Source organism: Octopus sinensis, linkage group LG1 (assembly GCF_006345805.1).
Source record: "Octopus sinensis linkage group LG1, ASM634580v1, whole genome shotgun sequence".
Taxonomy (NCBI): Eukaryota; Metazoa; Mollusca; class Cephalopoda; order Octopoda; family Octopodidae; genus Octopus; species Octopus sinensis.
The window spans coordinates 54,469,102-54,486,310 of record NC_042997.1 but is presented as its reverse complement, the minus strand read 5'-3'; the positions used below and the strand labels follow the sequence as shown (position 1 = coordinate 54,486,310).

General features: G+C 35.1%; 1 protein-coding gene across 2 annotated transcripts; it reads left to right on the top strand.

The window, feature by feature from the left end:
* Window positions 1–580: 580 nt before the first annotated feature.
* LOC115210522 (zinc finger protein 271-like) lies at window positions 581–16,531 on the top strand. Of its 2 annotated transcripts, XM_036500891.1 has the most exons (3): window positions 581–1,637; window positions 4,714–6,367; window positions 16,334–16,531. In XM_036500891.1, the coding sequence occupies exons 2-3, from the start codon at window positions 5,077–5,079 to the stop codon at window positions 16,378–16,380; spliced, it is 1,338 nt and encodes a 445-aa protein (XP_036356784.1). In that variant the 5' UTR covers window positions 581–1,637; window positions 4,714–5,076; the 3' UTR covers window positions 16,381–16,531. The 2 variants fall into 2 exon arrangements, with proteins under 2 accessions (XP_036356784.1, XP_036356781.1); XM_036500888.1 differs by lacking the exon at window positions 16,334–16,531 and having other exon boundaries at window positions 584–1,637; window positions 4,714–8,133.
* The last annotated feature ends 678 nt before the right edge of the window (window positions 16,532–17,209 follow it).

Below are 17,209 nucleotides of genomic sequence, written 5' to 3'. Positions count from 1 at the left end.
TCTCACTTCTCGATAACTACCAGGACTATTTCTGAAAAAGTCAAATCTAATGCCGAACTACTTTGTTATGCCATTCACCAGTAGGCACTCGCTCTCGAAAAATTTTGGGAAAACAAGTTGTTGCGTCAGTAAACTTTCGGCTGTGTCTAACGCGTGGATCCGTCAAAACTACCTGACTATGGGATTCAAACAATCTTGTCCGATGGATTTAAAGTACACACACACACACACACACACATAAAAAAACAAGACAAAGAGTGTAAATAACACCTGTTAACATACGAGAAATTATTGTCTCTTTCCCGCCTTTTTTTAAAAATCTCAGCCGATATACCCTTTCGTTACTGTATTTATTTTGAGATGCTCTGTGTTTCTTTCAATTATTTTAAATATAACAAAGAATTTAGTAAAATAACTTAGTTATCATAAACCTAGTGTTAGGAATGTAAATTGTGACTAAGGCTTAGTGGAATATTTTAATTCAAAACTTATGAAAACAAGACATTTTATCATAGAGCCTTGGCCGGGTTAGTAACAAAAGGGTTAAATAAGATACTATTCCTGCTAGCGGTTGTAGGTTAAATAACCGAAAATTAAGTAGCTCACGACTAAAACTTTCATAGCGCAACCGAATGAACTCTCAGCTCTGAGTGCACAGAAAAACTAGGAACTTTCCATCACGGAAAAAAAGATGTTCCAAGCATAATCGTCTTTTCACCACACCTCCTGCATATTATCTATCTGAAAGCTGTGTCCTTTTTTTTTTTTTTTTCATTAATGGTCTAAGAGCGATTTAGCAGTTATTTCTTGCAGCTCAACTAACCCATACGAATTATTCCATATTGGAGCGTACCATCGGGATTGAGAACGTCACTTAATAGCTAGAATATAAGTTTCATCACATGGACAGCAAACCTAATTAATAGATATGAAAACATTATAAGCAGGCTATGAAAAGATTGAAATTTTGAAAGATTTAAAGCTACCTACAGGCTTCTGAGACAAAAAAAAAAGGTGATGGAATAAATAAGGATTTAGAAAACTTGTATCAAAGAAAACAATCGAAAGCTAGAAAATGCCTACACAAGTTAGTGGAGTTCTAGATTCGCAAACGGGAAGAGAAACCACATCAACACTGTTATAACTGACAGAATATTTAAGATGTTCAAAAGCGTGGAAGATTTTATGATGAAAATGGCCATGGCTGAAATCACCTGTGATCATAAGTCTTGTTGGGTCAGGTATGACTTGGGATTAAACAACAAAGGTACACTAGATAGTGGAGTTCTTGATAGACAATACCTGAAGATGTGCTGGACAGTGGGCATGCCTAATTTTAGCACTCTCTACTGATCAGAGGTGCGTTCTTCCCTTACTAGAAATGACAGTTGGTTGATTATCGTCGCCGCCTCTTTACTAAATATATAAACACTGTAGATATTATTTCTTTAGATTTGTTTACATTGTCTCAGTAATAACTAATAAATTGATGTAATCAAGAGATTATTCATTTACCAGATTAAAAAAAAAAAAAACTACATATATCTTGTAAGAATGTTCTGGTGAATCTATCAGTCTTCATAAATTTCTCGTATATTACGTCAAGATATCATTTCATCTAAGATCTACATTGTTATGTAAGTATCGTTAATATATTTTAGATTTCTTTTACCGAAAATGTCCTTTTTTATATTTACATTTCTACTTCATCCCATCATTCGTATTCACTGCCGAATTCAATTTTGTTTTGTCGGTTCATTATCACTTCATTCCCTCGATTTTTCATTTAGTTAATTTAGTTCCGTGGTTTATCTAATCTTTGCATGGTTGGTGTAGTTTCAAGGAATGTATTGACTTCATATTTTCTCAACCTTTTAATTCCCTGTCTTCCTCGACGACGTGTTTCTTTATTTTCATAACCATACATCAAATATTATGTGAAATAGAAATCCAGTGAGGGCAGTCTATGGTTCGCTACTTTTCCAGGATTTCTGACATATCTAGTTGAACTATCAATCAGTGCTATAGCTTACGACCAACTTCTGTTCTGAGTTTTTAAAAATTTATGAATATTTTGAGATTTCTTAAGACTAAAATCATTTGATAGAATTTTGAACTAATTCGCAATGAAGAGTTTTGGTTTTGACACTCAAAGAAACTAGTTATTTACAACGTGAAAGGTAAAAGAAAAGGTAAATTGTGAATATGGGTGAAAAAAAATTATCATAGATGATATGTTCAGAATATATGATCTGTTGATAACTTTGAAAAATACACATTTATTTGGTTAAAGAGGAACTAATGAGATGGACTTATATAATAACGAGACAAATTACATCAAGGTAGAAAAGTCGTATGAGAATCTTGTTATTAACATGTCATCAAATCTAGATCCAACTTGATAACACTGGCAATGCCAAACAGATAGAACTCTTTTCCAGTATCTTCAAGCCCTAATTCATGAGTTTGAATAAGTTTGTATGTCATGGTGGGAAGAAGAATCTGATGTTTCAAGACTGACTGAGACGAAAAATTTCTTTCCTCTCAGACAAAGGGCAGTCCTGAAACATCAGATGTATCACCTGGTTAATTATATGGGTGACTAGGTTTTATCTGACACTGCCAGATATTTCGAGCATCTCTGCAATGCTTCCTGATGGACTGGGGGCTTTCCCTTAATTGCTTTATCTACCAGCGTACTGTCAATTTGGATAGGTGGTCCCTGTGTTGGGTTAGCATTTGGCAGACTCTCTTTCTCCCATTCATTCTCTTTATTTAGCAACCTTTCATAGTGGCGTCGCCAAACCTCTCTCTTTGCACCCTCATTTAATGCAAGTGAACTATCATCCATGTGGACACATTTCTCTCCTACGACATCGCGAGTCTTGCAACACGAAATACCTCAAGTCTTTTTCTTATCTGGTTAAATAAACCTGTCTCCTAGCTTCCCTTCTGGCAGTCTGTTGCAATTCCCTGTTACTACCATTCTTCCAAGCCTGTTTCTTTTCCATAATGGCCCTGTCAACAACATTGTTCCACCACCACATTACCTTGGGTCGAGAGGGATTTTGCACCATCCACAGATCTGGTCAGTGGCCTTCAGCAGGTTGTCCCGTAGAAACCTGCAGTTGTCTTCCACATCATGTGATGCTATATCCACCTCTATTTCGTCAAAAGCTTTGAGTAATATGTCTCTAAATCTCTGTCCATTCGCAGGATCTTTAAGCTTCCAGATCCTTCTCCTCCATGCTGGTCATCTGGGCATCCATTTTGTCCTGATCCTGCAGTCGCTAGCTACTAGTCTATGTTGTGGAGTACATTCTTCACCTGGGAAGGTTTTGACATTTATAAGCAGCCATCTTTCCCTTTTTCTGGTGAGGATGTAGTCAATTTGGCTAGTGTGTCTACCAGATCGGTAGGTAACTAGGTGACTGGTAGGTTTCCTGAAGTTAGTATTGCAAACCATAAGATCATTTACATCACAAAACTCCAGCAGCCTGGTTTCCTCCTCATTGCGGGAACCAAAACCATAGCCTCCATGTATGCCATGGTAGCCCACTGCATGTTGTCCAATGTGTCCATTGAAGTCACCAGCCACAAAGAGAAGGTCCCTGCCATTCATCAATGAGGTAGTCTGCGAGAGGGTGTCATAAAATTGGTCTTTCTGTCATCAGGTATATATATATATATATGTATTTATACCTATGTTTGTATATGTGTGTGTGACTGACTCCTGTGCAGGTGGCACGTAAAAAACACCATTTCGAGCGTGGCCATTGCCAGTACCGCCAAACTGGCCCTTGTGCAGGTAGCATGTAAAAGCACCCACTACACTCTCGGAGTGGTTAGTGTTAGGAAGGGCATCCAGCTGTAGAAACTCTGCCAGATTAGATTGGAGCCTGGCGCAGCCATCTAGCTCGCCAGTCCTCAGTCAAATCATCCAACCCATGCTAGCATGGAAAGTGGACGTTAAACGATGATGGTGATATATATATGTATGTATGTATATGGGTGTATATATATATGTATATATATGGTGTGTATGTGTATATATATATGTGTGTGTGTATAAATAAAAAGGGGTTTGTATGATTGTGTATAGAGGGATATATATTATTCAAAGAAATTCCAACTCTGTTTTTTATGTTTTATTTATATTCTTTATAACATTAATGTAGAATATAGAATATATAGTATAAATGATATATATATTGTAAAATGAAATGAAGTATTGAATGTCTTATTGAATAGATGAAATGTTGAATATAAAATATTAAGAGAGTAGTATACTTTCAAGCATCATAGCAGTCTTCAAGGTCCCAGGCTGTGACTGGAGTGCTTCAACAAGACAAAGAAAGTTTCAGCCACATAAGTAATCTACTTTGTGTTTATTATGATGTAGATATATATTTTTTTTCTTTGCTTGGATCAGGTGGAAAATATAATTATAGAACATCCTTGTAATTTTCTGCTGATGTTGATAAAGTGGTCTGTGGTTCAAAGATCCACACTCACAGGTTTTTATCATTCATTTCCATCATATCTATATTATCAAAATGTTTTGATTTTTTGTTTTTTTTCTCTAAATAAATTTTTACTCTTTCTGGCTATTTTAACTTTCAGTACTTGTAGTGTAATATATCCTCTGTAGTAATCTTCATGTTATCACTTCATTGTATTGTCTCTCATGTCGTATGTTGTATTTTATTGCAGGTTATCAGATGACGCCAAGAAAAAAAAATTTTCGCTGTAGATTATCAACTTTTGAACACTAAAATATCTTCATCAAGCTGGTGTCATCTTGTTTCTTCAACTTTTGGCTGAATGGCTGTGAAATATTTCCTTAGAATTAAGATTATTTACAAAACTTCCTGTACAAATGCCCTCTAAAAGATTTTCTGCACATATTAAACATGGAAGATTTGCCCTGAAGTTTGAATTGTTAAGTGCAAGGATTTATATATCTAGATGTATCTTATTTATTATATTAGTTTAATGAAACTTTAATTGCTGATTGTTAATTATAAGATTCTGAACTAATAAATCCACTTGAAGTTCTTTTCTTACAAGAAAAGTATGGAGGAGAAAGCAGAGCCTGAAAATACTGATTCATCTGATCAAACACAAGAAAGTACAGAAGTGAATTTATATGCTTGTGATATGTGTGGAAAATTATTCAGCACAAGCAATCTGTTATTTTCCCATAAATGTATTCTCTCTAGTAGCAAAAACTTGCACCACTGTGATATTTGTGATAAAACATTCTCTCAAAATAGCAGTTTACTTTCCCACAGACGTATTCATACAGGAGAAAAACTGTTCCAATGTGATATCTGTGGCAAAAATTTGTCTCGAAAGGATAAGTTATCTATCCACAAACGTATTCACACTGGGGAAAAGCCATACACTTGTGATATTTGTAGTAAAGCATTCTCTGAGAAAGGTGGTTTAGTTGCTCACAAACGTATTCATACAGGAGAGAAACCATACCATTGTGATATCTGTGACAAATCATTTTCTGAAATGCGTAATCTAGTTTCCCACAAACGTATTCATACAGGAGAAAAACCATACAAATGTGATGTTTGTGATAAAGCATTCTCTGTGCCTGGCAATTTGGTTACCCACAAACGTGTTCACACTGGTGAAAAACCTTATCAATGTGACATCTGTGGGAAGTCGTATTCTGGAAGCTCTAACTTGTCTACACACAAACGTATTCACACAGAAGAGAAACCATACCACTGTGATATCTGTGATAAATCATATTCTGGAAGTGCTGCTTTGTCCCGCCACATACGTCTTCACACAGGAGAAAGACCATATCACTGTGATGTTTGTGGTAAAACATTTTCTCAAATAGGTCATTTCTCTCGTCACATACGTATTCACACAGGAGAAACACCATACCACTGTGATATCTGTGGCAAAACATTCTCTGAAAGTGGTCATCTCTCTCGACACAAACGGATTCACTCAGGTGAAAGACCATACCACTGTGATATATGTAATGAAGCTTTTTCTAGAAGTGATAGTTTAACTCAACATAAACGTATTCACACAGGGGAGAAACCATACCATTGTAATATTTGTGGTAAAGCTTTCTCCATTGCTAGCAATTTAGTTGCCCACAAACGTATTCATACAGGAAAGAGACCATACTACTGTGAAATCTGTGGTAAAACATATTCTGGAAGTGCTGAATTGTCTCGCCATGTACGTATTCACACAGAAGAAAGACCTTATGACTGTGATATCTGTGGTAAAACATGTTCCGGAAGTGCTAATTTGTCTTGTCACATGCGTATTCACACAGGAGAAAGACCATACCATTGTGATATCTGTGGTAAAACATTCTCTCAAAGTGGTCATTTCTCTCGACACAAACGTATTCACTCAGGAGAAAGACCATACCATTGTGATATCTGTAGTGAGACATTTTCTAGAAGTGATAATTTAACTCAACACAAACGTATCCACATAGGAGAGAACTTACAGCCATGTGATCTGTAGGTAACACAAATAGAACATAATGAATTTGTGTGTATTGATTTTACCACATCACTGTTATCATATTCTTATTCATCACCATCAGTGTTTAATGGCAATCATTCTATTCTGGTAGTCTATCTGATAGTCCATTGTAACTTTCGTGTGCACTTGATCATCTGGATAGTTTATGCCTCCATTAATATTTATTATTCCTCTCCATTTTGGACATTAGAATTGCCAAAGAACATATCCTTTATTTTTGTTTGTACACATTATTGAACTCATATTTGCTTACTTCAAATATATTGAGCAATAGTTTCTCCACATAGTTTCCTTTGCACACATAAGACTACAGACAGTGGTGCCATCTGAAGTATTCTCCTAATTGATAAATGTAAAGCAGGGTGTCTGTTCTTAACTCGAATCTCTTGCTGTTGTCTCACTGAAATTATAGAACTTCTTAGTAACAAACACAAGCTCTACCTTCTCTTCTGTACTAACTTGACTATACAATGTATATTTGGTCAATCACACTGAGACCTGTGTAATTTTCCATTTCTAGTGCATATTCTTTATTGCAGTTGATCATGAAAGAGCTACTTCAGCCATTATCTTCCTGCACTCGAAGTATATTTTGTAGAGTAGTTAAATATCTTGATACTTTAACTTTCCCTGATGAACCTGCTTCCATCTTACTTATTTTTATCATGCTGGTAACCAGGCAATTTGTTTCTTTCCACTGGAAACAGTTCTTCATTGTCCCATTTATACTTTCATTCTCAACCACACATAATAGCACTTCCCCTTTCTTGTCACTTAATGAAAGCAAGTACACTGGTATTATTTTTGACACATTTTTCTGTGGACATTCTAGTTCATATGAACAAATTGTATTGCAATTTGAACTGTTTTTATAAGTTGGTGAAGTATTTCCTGAACCTAAAGAAAAGACCTAGCCTCTGTGACGGGATTTATTGTTATTGTATTTGTGGGTTTGCTATGAGCAATCATCAGAGATTGTGAGGTCTAGCATATGTAGCGATATAAATTTTTCGGTGTCTACTGTTCGTGACAGAATGGTTAAGGTACAAGACTGTTCTCTTGCTATGTATAGTAACTCTTTGTGTTGATGAATCTAAGTTATTATGCTCCCATTGAAGAATATTCTCAAAATCATTATTCATAGAAGCTGTTACTTCACTAGTAAGATGAGTACAAAATCAATCTGTAGCTAATACCCACTTGACAAGTATGTTACTAGTTGGTTGGCTATCTTTCTGAAGATTGTGTTGCAAATGTTAAGATCATGTATATCAGAGAAATGCAGATATTTTAATCATTTTTGTTTACATGTTCCATGTTCAAAGCTTCCATATTTGTTAGTAAACCATCCTAGTATTTCTTAACATTGTCATTGAAGATGACATCAGTTCTTCAGGCAGCCTTACAAAGTCCTCATAGAATTTGTTCTTGTCTTTTACCACAAAATGATATTTACGTGAACCATAACAACTTCATAGGATAACCTTTTAGAACATTTCAATAGCTAATCCAGTGTTACTGTGACTACCACTGAAAATGAGAACATAGTGAAGAACAGAAAACACAATTTCATTAAAATAAAACCTTGAAATATAATTTTATTTGCTTACTTATTTTTGTGAAGTATGTTTTTATCATTTGTTCTTAACATTCTGTATCTATATATGTGACTGTCACCAACAATGCTTTCTCACCCTTGTGGTATTTGAGGTTAAATATTCATTCAGCATAAATTACCACATTGAATATAAACTTTCACTGAAATGAAAGCAAAAGATTTTGCTATTTGTATAAAAGTGTTTATAAGAAAAGTGAATAGCCACACAAGATATCACTGTGATATTTGTAATGAAATATTCTCTGAGAGTAGTGACTTGTCTAGAAATTAATGGATGCATTCATGAGAAAAACTGTTCCATCTGTTGTGGTGCATTTTCTTAGAATACTCATCTACTTGACATCTCCCTTTGTGAATAGCTTCCTTAGTTACAATGGGTTTCCAATGGGTTAATCACTATTTTACTGCATTAATAATAGTATAACTAGGGAGCTTATGTGCAACCCGGTTGGAGTGAATACCACAAAGTATTTTTGTTTGATGGCACCAGTTTATCTGTTTTATTGGTTATGTACCTCAGATATCAGACATACTGACTTATGCATATATGTGTGTATATATGTATATGTGTGCATTTATATGCACACACACAAACAACTTTATGTGAAAAGTTACTCTCTATCAAGTACCACTCACGAACGTATTCACACAGGAGAAAAACCATACCAATGTGTTATTTCTGATGAAGCATTTTTTACAATGAGTCATTTGTCTTACCACATACATATTCACACAGGAGAAAAGCCATACTACTGTGATATTTGTGATAAAGCATTCTCTCAAAGAGGACATTTCTCTCAACATAAACATATCCATACAGGTGAAAGACCATACCTGTGTTTTCTGTGGTAAAACATTTTCTAGAAATGATGCACTAACTCGACATGTACATCCACACAGGATAGAAACTTTGTATTTTATTACTATAATAAAATACAAAGCTATTTTACTGTAGTGTTGTAAAATTTGTTATAAAGAATTTTTACAAATAATATATTTTAAAATAAATAAATTTGTTTATATGGATTTTGCTATGTATCTTACCAGTTTACTTTTTAACACTATTATGAAAATATAAAAAAAAAATCTATAACATTCTAAAAAAATATCAAAACAAAAAGAATTGCAACTGAATTAAATATTGACAGAGAGGAATGTGGAAAGATTTGAGCCAGAGTAATTGAAAATCCTTATTGATGAATTTTACATATATGCAAAGATCACCTTTCAGAGTCAAAGTTTGAATACTAAGTGTATCCTAGGTAGCAGAGATGGGCTGTAAATAAAGTGTAAGAGGTTAGCATGGAGAGGAACAGCACATGTAGTTTTAGTGCTAGTGGATGTGGTCCAGGTTGGAATGGAATTTGCAAATAAAGAAATGGTGGGATAATTGTTCAGCATAATTTCATGAAATTAGGTTTTAGTTTAATTTGGTTGTGACTGGAGACAACACTAACCACACTACTTTAGCCATGATAAATGTCTGGCTACTAACATGCTTCTAGGAAACATAATTAGCAAAACAACCACAATGGTAACCCACCTCACTTATGTATAGTACTTTGCAGAGTTTGCATGCTATGGAATAAACCAGGAAAATTTAGGCACAGCACACACACAAACTCTTTTTTTTTTTTTTTTGTCTTCAGAGTAAATTACAAATTTCTTAGTCTTTCCTTCATAGAACTACAATCTTCTGACTTTCCCCACCTCAAGTATGCTGTTTCTGCAATGTTCAGTTGGACATCAACTGCACAATGTCACCCAGGCCAGCAAAGATTATGAGCTCTTCCCTCTCTTTCCATTTCAAATTAAAGCAGAGAAAAGTTAAAAGCAAAAGATCAAGTGCAAACCAACACTGACACTTTAGTTTATGCATAACTGTATACACATATAAGATATGTTTTTCTATATCTTCACAGTTTAAATTGCTACAGAAACAGGTAGTTGATTTTAAAAATTTATATAAATCTTTTCCAATACCGTTATTACATAAGAAAGTGTTAATTTGTCAGATCCTAATTATTATTATTAAATAAAATATAATTAGACATTGATTCCTAATATTGGTGTATATCTACAGGTTTCATAGAAGGGGGCAGAATATAGTTAATTAAATTAATGCCAGTACTTGCTTAATACCTATTTTTTATGACTGAAGAATGAATAGCAGAGTCAGTCATCTTGATGTAAATAAATAAGACAGCTAACTACAGGAAAGTATTTTGTCAAGAGTTCTGATTCCGTCAACCATCATCTTTGGAATAATTAGATATTAAATACTCTTTTTACTGTTACTCTAACAATTTATATTTTAACAAAGAGCACTAGTAAAACATCATAACACTATCTCTCTCACCTCACTAAAGTATATGAAACACACAAATAGCAGCAACATGACTATCTTAACCGATTTAAACATTAGGATGCATACTGCTAACAATATATACAAAACAGGGACAGATATGCTGTGATCAAGTCAAATTTTCCTGCCTCCACTATGGTCACACCAGAATGTTTGGTTGTACAGGACAGTAAAGGAAATGTGATATGGCCAGATTGACATGGTTCATCCCATGATTCACCACGGCATGTTAGAGTGAACAGCATAGTATAACTGGGTAAAGGGCCTTTGGGTTGTGTCATTCAGCTAACTTCTTGCAAGTTATAGGCCTGCTCAATCAAGGATAACATTGGGGCAATAGCTCCAAGATACATCTTATTAATGCTCTGGGATGAATCGTTAGTGACTTTTTGGGGGCCTCATGTCTTTCAACATCAGACCCTCTCACCCAGTTGACTCCATTAGATCAAGTCTTAGTTTATATCCCAGCAGCAGTAAACCAGCGGTTTACTTTGTCCAAAACCACTCAGTGGTCTTCTCTGAAAATTCAGTAATAGTGTTTATGCGCCAGTAACACCAAGCTCAGCCAGAGCTTTGCAAACTGAACACCTCCACAATTCTTGAAGACAGGACAGCTTTTGAAGGTTTAGCTGTTATCTATAGCAGGCAAGTCACCTCATACTTTCTACTTTATTGATTTCCGATAGAAATTGTAAATGATGAAAACGTAACTCGAGAGAGAGAGTAAAAATTTTAAAGTAATTGAGGAAATGAAATCTGTAGATGTGGGATAGAGTGATAGGCATGCAAACTCTGCAATACACTATACATGGGCGAAATGAGTTGCCACTTTGATGATCATTTCCTATGGATATTTTTGTTATGATTTCGAAAAGTAATTTGAGAAAATCACAAATATGAAACTATGGCCATCTTTCGGTACAAGTACCATAATTGCCACGTGTGTTTGTTTACATTTGAAGAAGATCGTCACTCTCCGTAAAGTTTTTTTTTATATAGGGTTAGGGGTGGGAGAAAAGGGTTTCTTTTTTCTTCATAAATGTAAACAAACCCACGTGGGTTTGTATGTTTAAAATAAAAAGGAGCCTGTACGTAATCATTGAAATTACAACAAATCTTCCTCAAATTACACCCCGCTTGCCTAGAAAATTAAGCAAACATTGGTTAATATCAAATGCACTGTCGAATAAAAAGATTGTATAGTTGATGAATAAACAACAAAGAGAGGTACATCAAATTATTTAATTCAAGATTCACTATTTGAAAATAAAGCAGAAGGCTATGTGCATCGACAGAAACGTCAGTGTCGGAAAAATACTTTGCAATATTTGTTCCAGTCCGTTATGTCCGAGTTCGAATTCTGCTGACATCGACCTTGCCTTACCGATCAATTCTTCTTAGTGCTTCTTGCGAATAAGAATATAAACCCTAACGGTCACAGTATTCAGATAACGACCGGCGACTCCAGATAGACTCTGTCTCTCTCTAGCATATTCCGGCGAACCTTCGGTATATGTACCGGGTGCATTTTAAAAAAAGGTTGTTTTTTTATATATGGGGGGGGGGGTAAGGTTTGTTAAGTTTTCTTTTGACTTTGGATAGCTGGTGGTGGCTATAGATTCAAACAAATCCTAGAAGACAATAAGAAGGTTAAGGGGCGTTTTGCCATTGTTGAGTCTACACAAGGCCCCTTTTGACTCTGAGAGTATTTTTCTAGAACTTGAACCACTGCATAAACTAAAAACATATATAAATGATCACAATTACGGGAAAACTAAATAAAGCTATATTTCTTAATATATTAATATAATCATTTTTTTTTCTTTTTAATAAATTTTGTTTACTTTCCGCGGCATGTAAAAGGGAAGTAACTCTCTGTCGAAACCATTACATTTCAATTTCACTACATTTAGTGTGTGGATGCGTGTTTGCTTCTCTGTGTATATGTTTGTGCATGTATTTACTTCTGTGTGTACGTGTGTCTGCCTTCTGTATCAAATCGTCCATCACCAAAGCAGCCCCATTAAAACGCCCATGCTCAATCCCCCTATTACGGTAATAAACAGAAGCCAGTTAGAAAGCCTTGAAGTGATATATTTGATGATGAAAACATATTTAAAATTTATGATAATTTTTGTTGGTCATCAACAGTGTGAAGGAATTACTTCTTTTAAAGGGAAAACTAGTAATAACACGAGTACAATCGTTGTAAAGTATTGTTTCTTTTTATATGTTCAGAACTTACTTCCCTGGGCATGGACACATTGAAACTCCGACGTCTGGCAGCTGACTTGGCAGACACCCATAAAATTATCAACCATCGTACAAACAATAACTCTGAGCACCTTTTCAAACTCCACCCATCTAACACCCGTGGACATATTTACAAAGTAAGAAAACAGTACAGCTCCCATGACTTCAGGAAACATTTTTTCACGCTGAGAGTTACTGAAGCATGGAACAAACTGCCGGCATCAGTTGTTAGTTGTCGGAGCACTGCATCCTTCAAAACTTCCATGCTTCCTGAGATTCGCCAACACTACACTTGATTTTCACCCCTCCATACACGCACAAGCATGTATCTGACTCATACATTGTTCGCTTTCCAGACATTTCTACATTACTGCATGTACTTTATATGCACTTTCTGACAAGTTGTGGTGCACCTGAGCACTGTATACAATAATTTCATTATTATTATTTTTTTTTAACTTAATGCAAAAAAAGGAGGAAGCTGAAGTCAGTTTTGAAAAATACAGTGGTCAGTCAACATGATAACAGTAACTGCTTATTGGATTATTTTGTTAAGTTATATATTTGTTTTTTTGTTAAAAGTTAATGTTTGTTTTTGTGTTCAGTTTTAATAAAATCAGTTTTATATTAACCTGAAGGGTTAGTCCACAATTTTGTAGAGTACAAATTATTTTTTAACAAGAAAAGTATTGACAATGATTTCGAAGCCATCATCAAATTGTGATGCATTAAGATAATTTTGGTTTTATATTGACTCTGTTAAGATAAAATTTTACTGGTGTTTGTGGGGTTCAGTTGAATGGCAGTAAGTTTGTAGGATAGGCTGTGATGAAGAGCTGTTATAGAGAAATTCTTTATTGATTAAATTTGTGGTTATATTATTGTTCAGAATTTATTTGTGTATGTAGAACTTTGTAAACAGGTGTGTATATTTAGGTGTGTCAGCTTCAGGTTATGGAATTGTTTTTTAGTGGTTCACAGAAAGGGAGTGGGTAGATAGAGGAAACTTTTTTGGTCATCAGTCTTAGTTATATTGAATTTAATCTTTTGCTATGGCAATGTATAAGTCAGAGTTTAAAGTTTAGTCCAGCTTTTAAAAACTTAGCAATTGTATGTGCCAGCTTTTTTGTAATGAAATTTGTAAGGGTTCACAAAATAGTGTAAGTAGGTGATATGTTTTAACTGGTCAGTCAGTTTTTTTACTTGTTAATGTTATTTAGGGTATTTCTTGTTTGTATTCAGAAGGTGGAGGTTATTAATGAAGCATGTCATGGTGTTGTTAGTGTGTATATATATATATATATATATATATATATATATATATATATATATATATATATATAAATATATATATATGTGTGTGTGTGTGGTTAGGTGTAAAGATTGTTGATCAGTATATTTCTCTCCAGGGGTTTATTGTATTGACAATTTGACTAAAATGTAGAAACTTCTGTGTTTTATAGCACTGTTCCATACTCAGCTGCAGATTCCCACCAAATAATTCATGAATTTTAATAAGAATTCTCCTTGTGACTTCCCTCCAAACACAGGAAAATATATGAACCTCTAGATACTAGTTATTTGTTATGCAAGTTTAAATTGCACTGTCTGTGTGTGTTCATGTGTATGTGTGTGTGCATATGAATCTATATATGTGTATGTATATTACAGATACAAGGCTGTGTGGTTAAGAAGTTTGCTTTTCAACAACCATGGGGTTCTGGGTTCATTGCATGGCATCTTGGGCAAGTGTCTTCTATGGTCTCAGGATGCCTAAAGCTTTATGAGTGGATTTGGTTGATGGAAAGTGAAAGAAGTTTCTCATGTATGAGAGAAAGAGAGTTTATATTTTGCTCACCTTCACATGTGTGAACAATGGCTTTGCTGATAGTGTCATTTGCTTGAAGATACATTATGAAAGCATGTTCAGGCAGCTTGTGTTGCACAATCTTTATATAAAAGAATTATTCTTATGGTGTTGTTTGTTTCCACCTGTCTGGGCTGTTTGTTGTTAAAAAAACTGGGATGTTTTTACCTTGCTTAGAAACCAGAACAGAAAGGGCATCTGGCCATAGAAAACACTGTCCGTATTTACTCTCCTCTTACTTTTCATTCATTAAGGCATAGTTATGTATTCTTGTTTACTTGAATCATGGGGAAAATATAATTTTAGAATGTTCTCATAATGTTCTACAAAACTTGATGTAGCACCAGCAGATTTTGGATGGTCTAAATTCCAAAACCTGCATCAAGGTCCCTTTTATCCATTCTCATTACTTTCTCATCAGTGTCTTTTCAGTATAAATATGTTCTTAGTCTATATGAGTATTCTCAATTTCAATACCTGTAATCAAATATCTTTATTCTTATAATTTTCATGTTTTTGCTTTTATTGTACCATTTGTCTTATGTTATCTTTCATTACAGGTTATCAGATGACACTCAGATCGAAGTATTTTACTGCAAATTATCAACATTTTTATCCACTTTTAAAGACTAAAAATAACTAATGTCAGCCTGTTCTTGCAATTTTTGGTTGAAATAATGTGAAATATTTCCTTGGGGTTGAGATTATTTGCAAAAATTTGTACAGTTACTGGAATATTAAAATGACATTTCAAATGACCTATGAGTAAGACCTTTCACACCCTGTTAATCCAAGTTTGTTGTTTAGATGCTCATTATAATTGCAAAATTCTATTCAAATAAATTCATGTGGCAGTTCCTTCTTAAGAGCTGAAACATAATTAGACTTTAACAAAGACTGTCAGACATAGAAAATATAGATTAATAAAGTTATGGAAGAGAAAGCAGAACCTGAAACTATTGAGTCGTCTGATGCAACACAAGAAAATACAGAAGTGAAATCACAGCCTTGTGATAAATGTGGAAAGTTATTTACAAGTAATCTATCATCTTCCCATAAATGTGTTCTCTCTGGTAAAAAACAGCATCACTGTGATATATGTGATAAAAACTTCTCGACCAGTGACAGTTTAAATTCCCACAAGAAGATTCATACAGGAAAGAAACCATACCAATGTGATGTCTGTGATGAAACATTTTCTAGAAAGGGTCGTTTATCTGACCATGTACGTATTCACACTGGAGAAAGGCCATACCACTGTGATATTTGTGATAAATCTTTTTCTAGACGGGATCATTTCTCTCAGCACAAACGTATTCATATGGGAGAAAAACCATACCATTGTGATGTATGTGGTAAAAATTTCTCTCAAAAGGGTCGTTTATCTATCCACAGACTTATTCACACAGGGGAAAAACCTTACCACTGTGATATATGTGGTAAAACATGCTCTGAAAGTGGTCATTTAGTTTCCCACAAACGTATTCATACAGGAGAAAAACCATACCACTGTGGCATTTGTAGTAAAACATTTTCTGTGCCTAGTAATTTAGTTTCTCATATACGTTCACACACAGGAGAAAGACCATTCCAATGTGATATTTGTGATGAAACATTCTCTACAAAGGGTCATTTGTCTGGCCACATACGAACACATACAGGAGAACGGTCTGTGGTAAAAGATTCTCTCAAAGTGGTCATTTCTCTCGACACAAGCATATTCATACAAGAGAAAAACCATAGCTATGTAGTCATTGTCATTACATCCACTTTTCCATGTTTGCATAGGTCAGATGACACCTGAGGTAAATGCTTTGCCTGCCACCAGTCTTCACCTAAAACATGAAAAATATTTTATAATAGACTCCATCAACTAACAGCAGGGTAAGCTAGGGTAGCAGATAGCTTCCATTATCTAGGTGACCAAGTCATTTGCAGGGATGAATGCTGTGAGAATAAGAATAGGCTGGGCAAAGTTCAGAGAGATCCTGCCTCTGTTGGCAACAAAGAGCCTCTACCTCAGAGAGAAAGGCAGACTGTATGATGCCTTTGCACAAACAGCAGTGAAACATAGGCTGTAACAGCCAAGGATATGCATAGGCTTGAAAGAAATGAAGCTAGTATGCTTTGCTGGATGTGCAATTTCAGTGTGCATATGACAGTATGTCTTGAGAGAAAAGCTGGGCATAAGGGGCATCAAATGTGGAGTGCAAGGGAGACGACTGCACCGGTATGATCATGTGATGCAAATGGACAAGAAGTGCCTTTGGAGGGAACCTGTGCTAGAGGTAGACCCAGGAAGACATTGGATGAGGGAGACCTTTGACAATATACCATCCTTGAGAAGCCAATTCTGGTTTCATTTAACAAGCACCTTTCAAGCATTGGGCCTCATGGAAGCATTGTAGCCGATGCTGGTGGCACGTGAAAAGCACCTTTCAAGTGTTGGGCCTCGCGGAGCTAATGACCAAGACCTTTGACATTATGCCATGTTTGAGAAAACTCATCAAGATAAGTGAAAACATAGACATGGCAGATACTGGTGTCACACAACTAGCACTTGTGCCAGTGG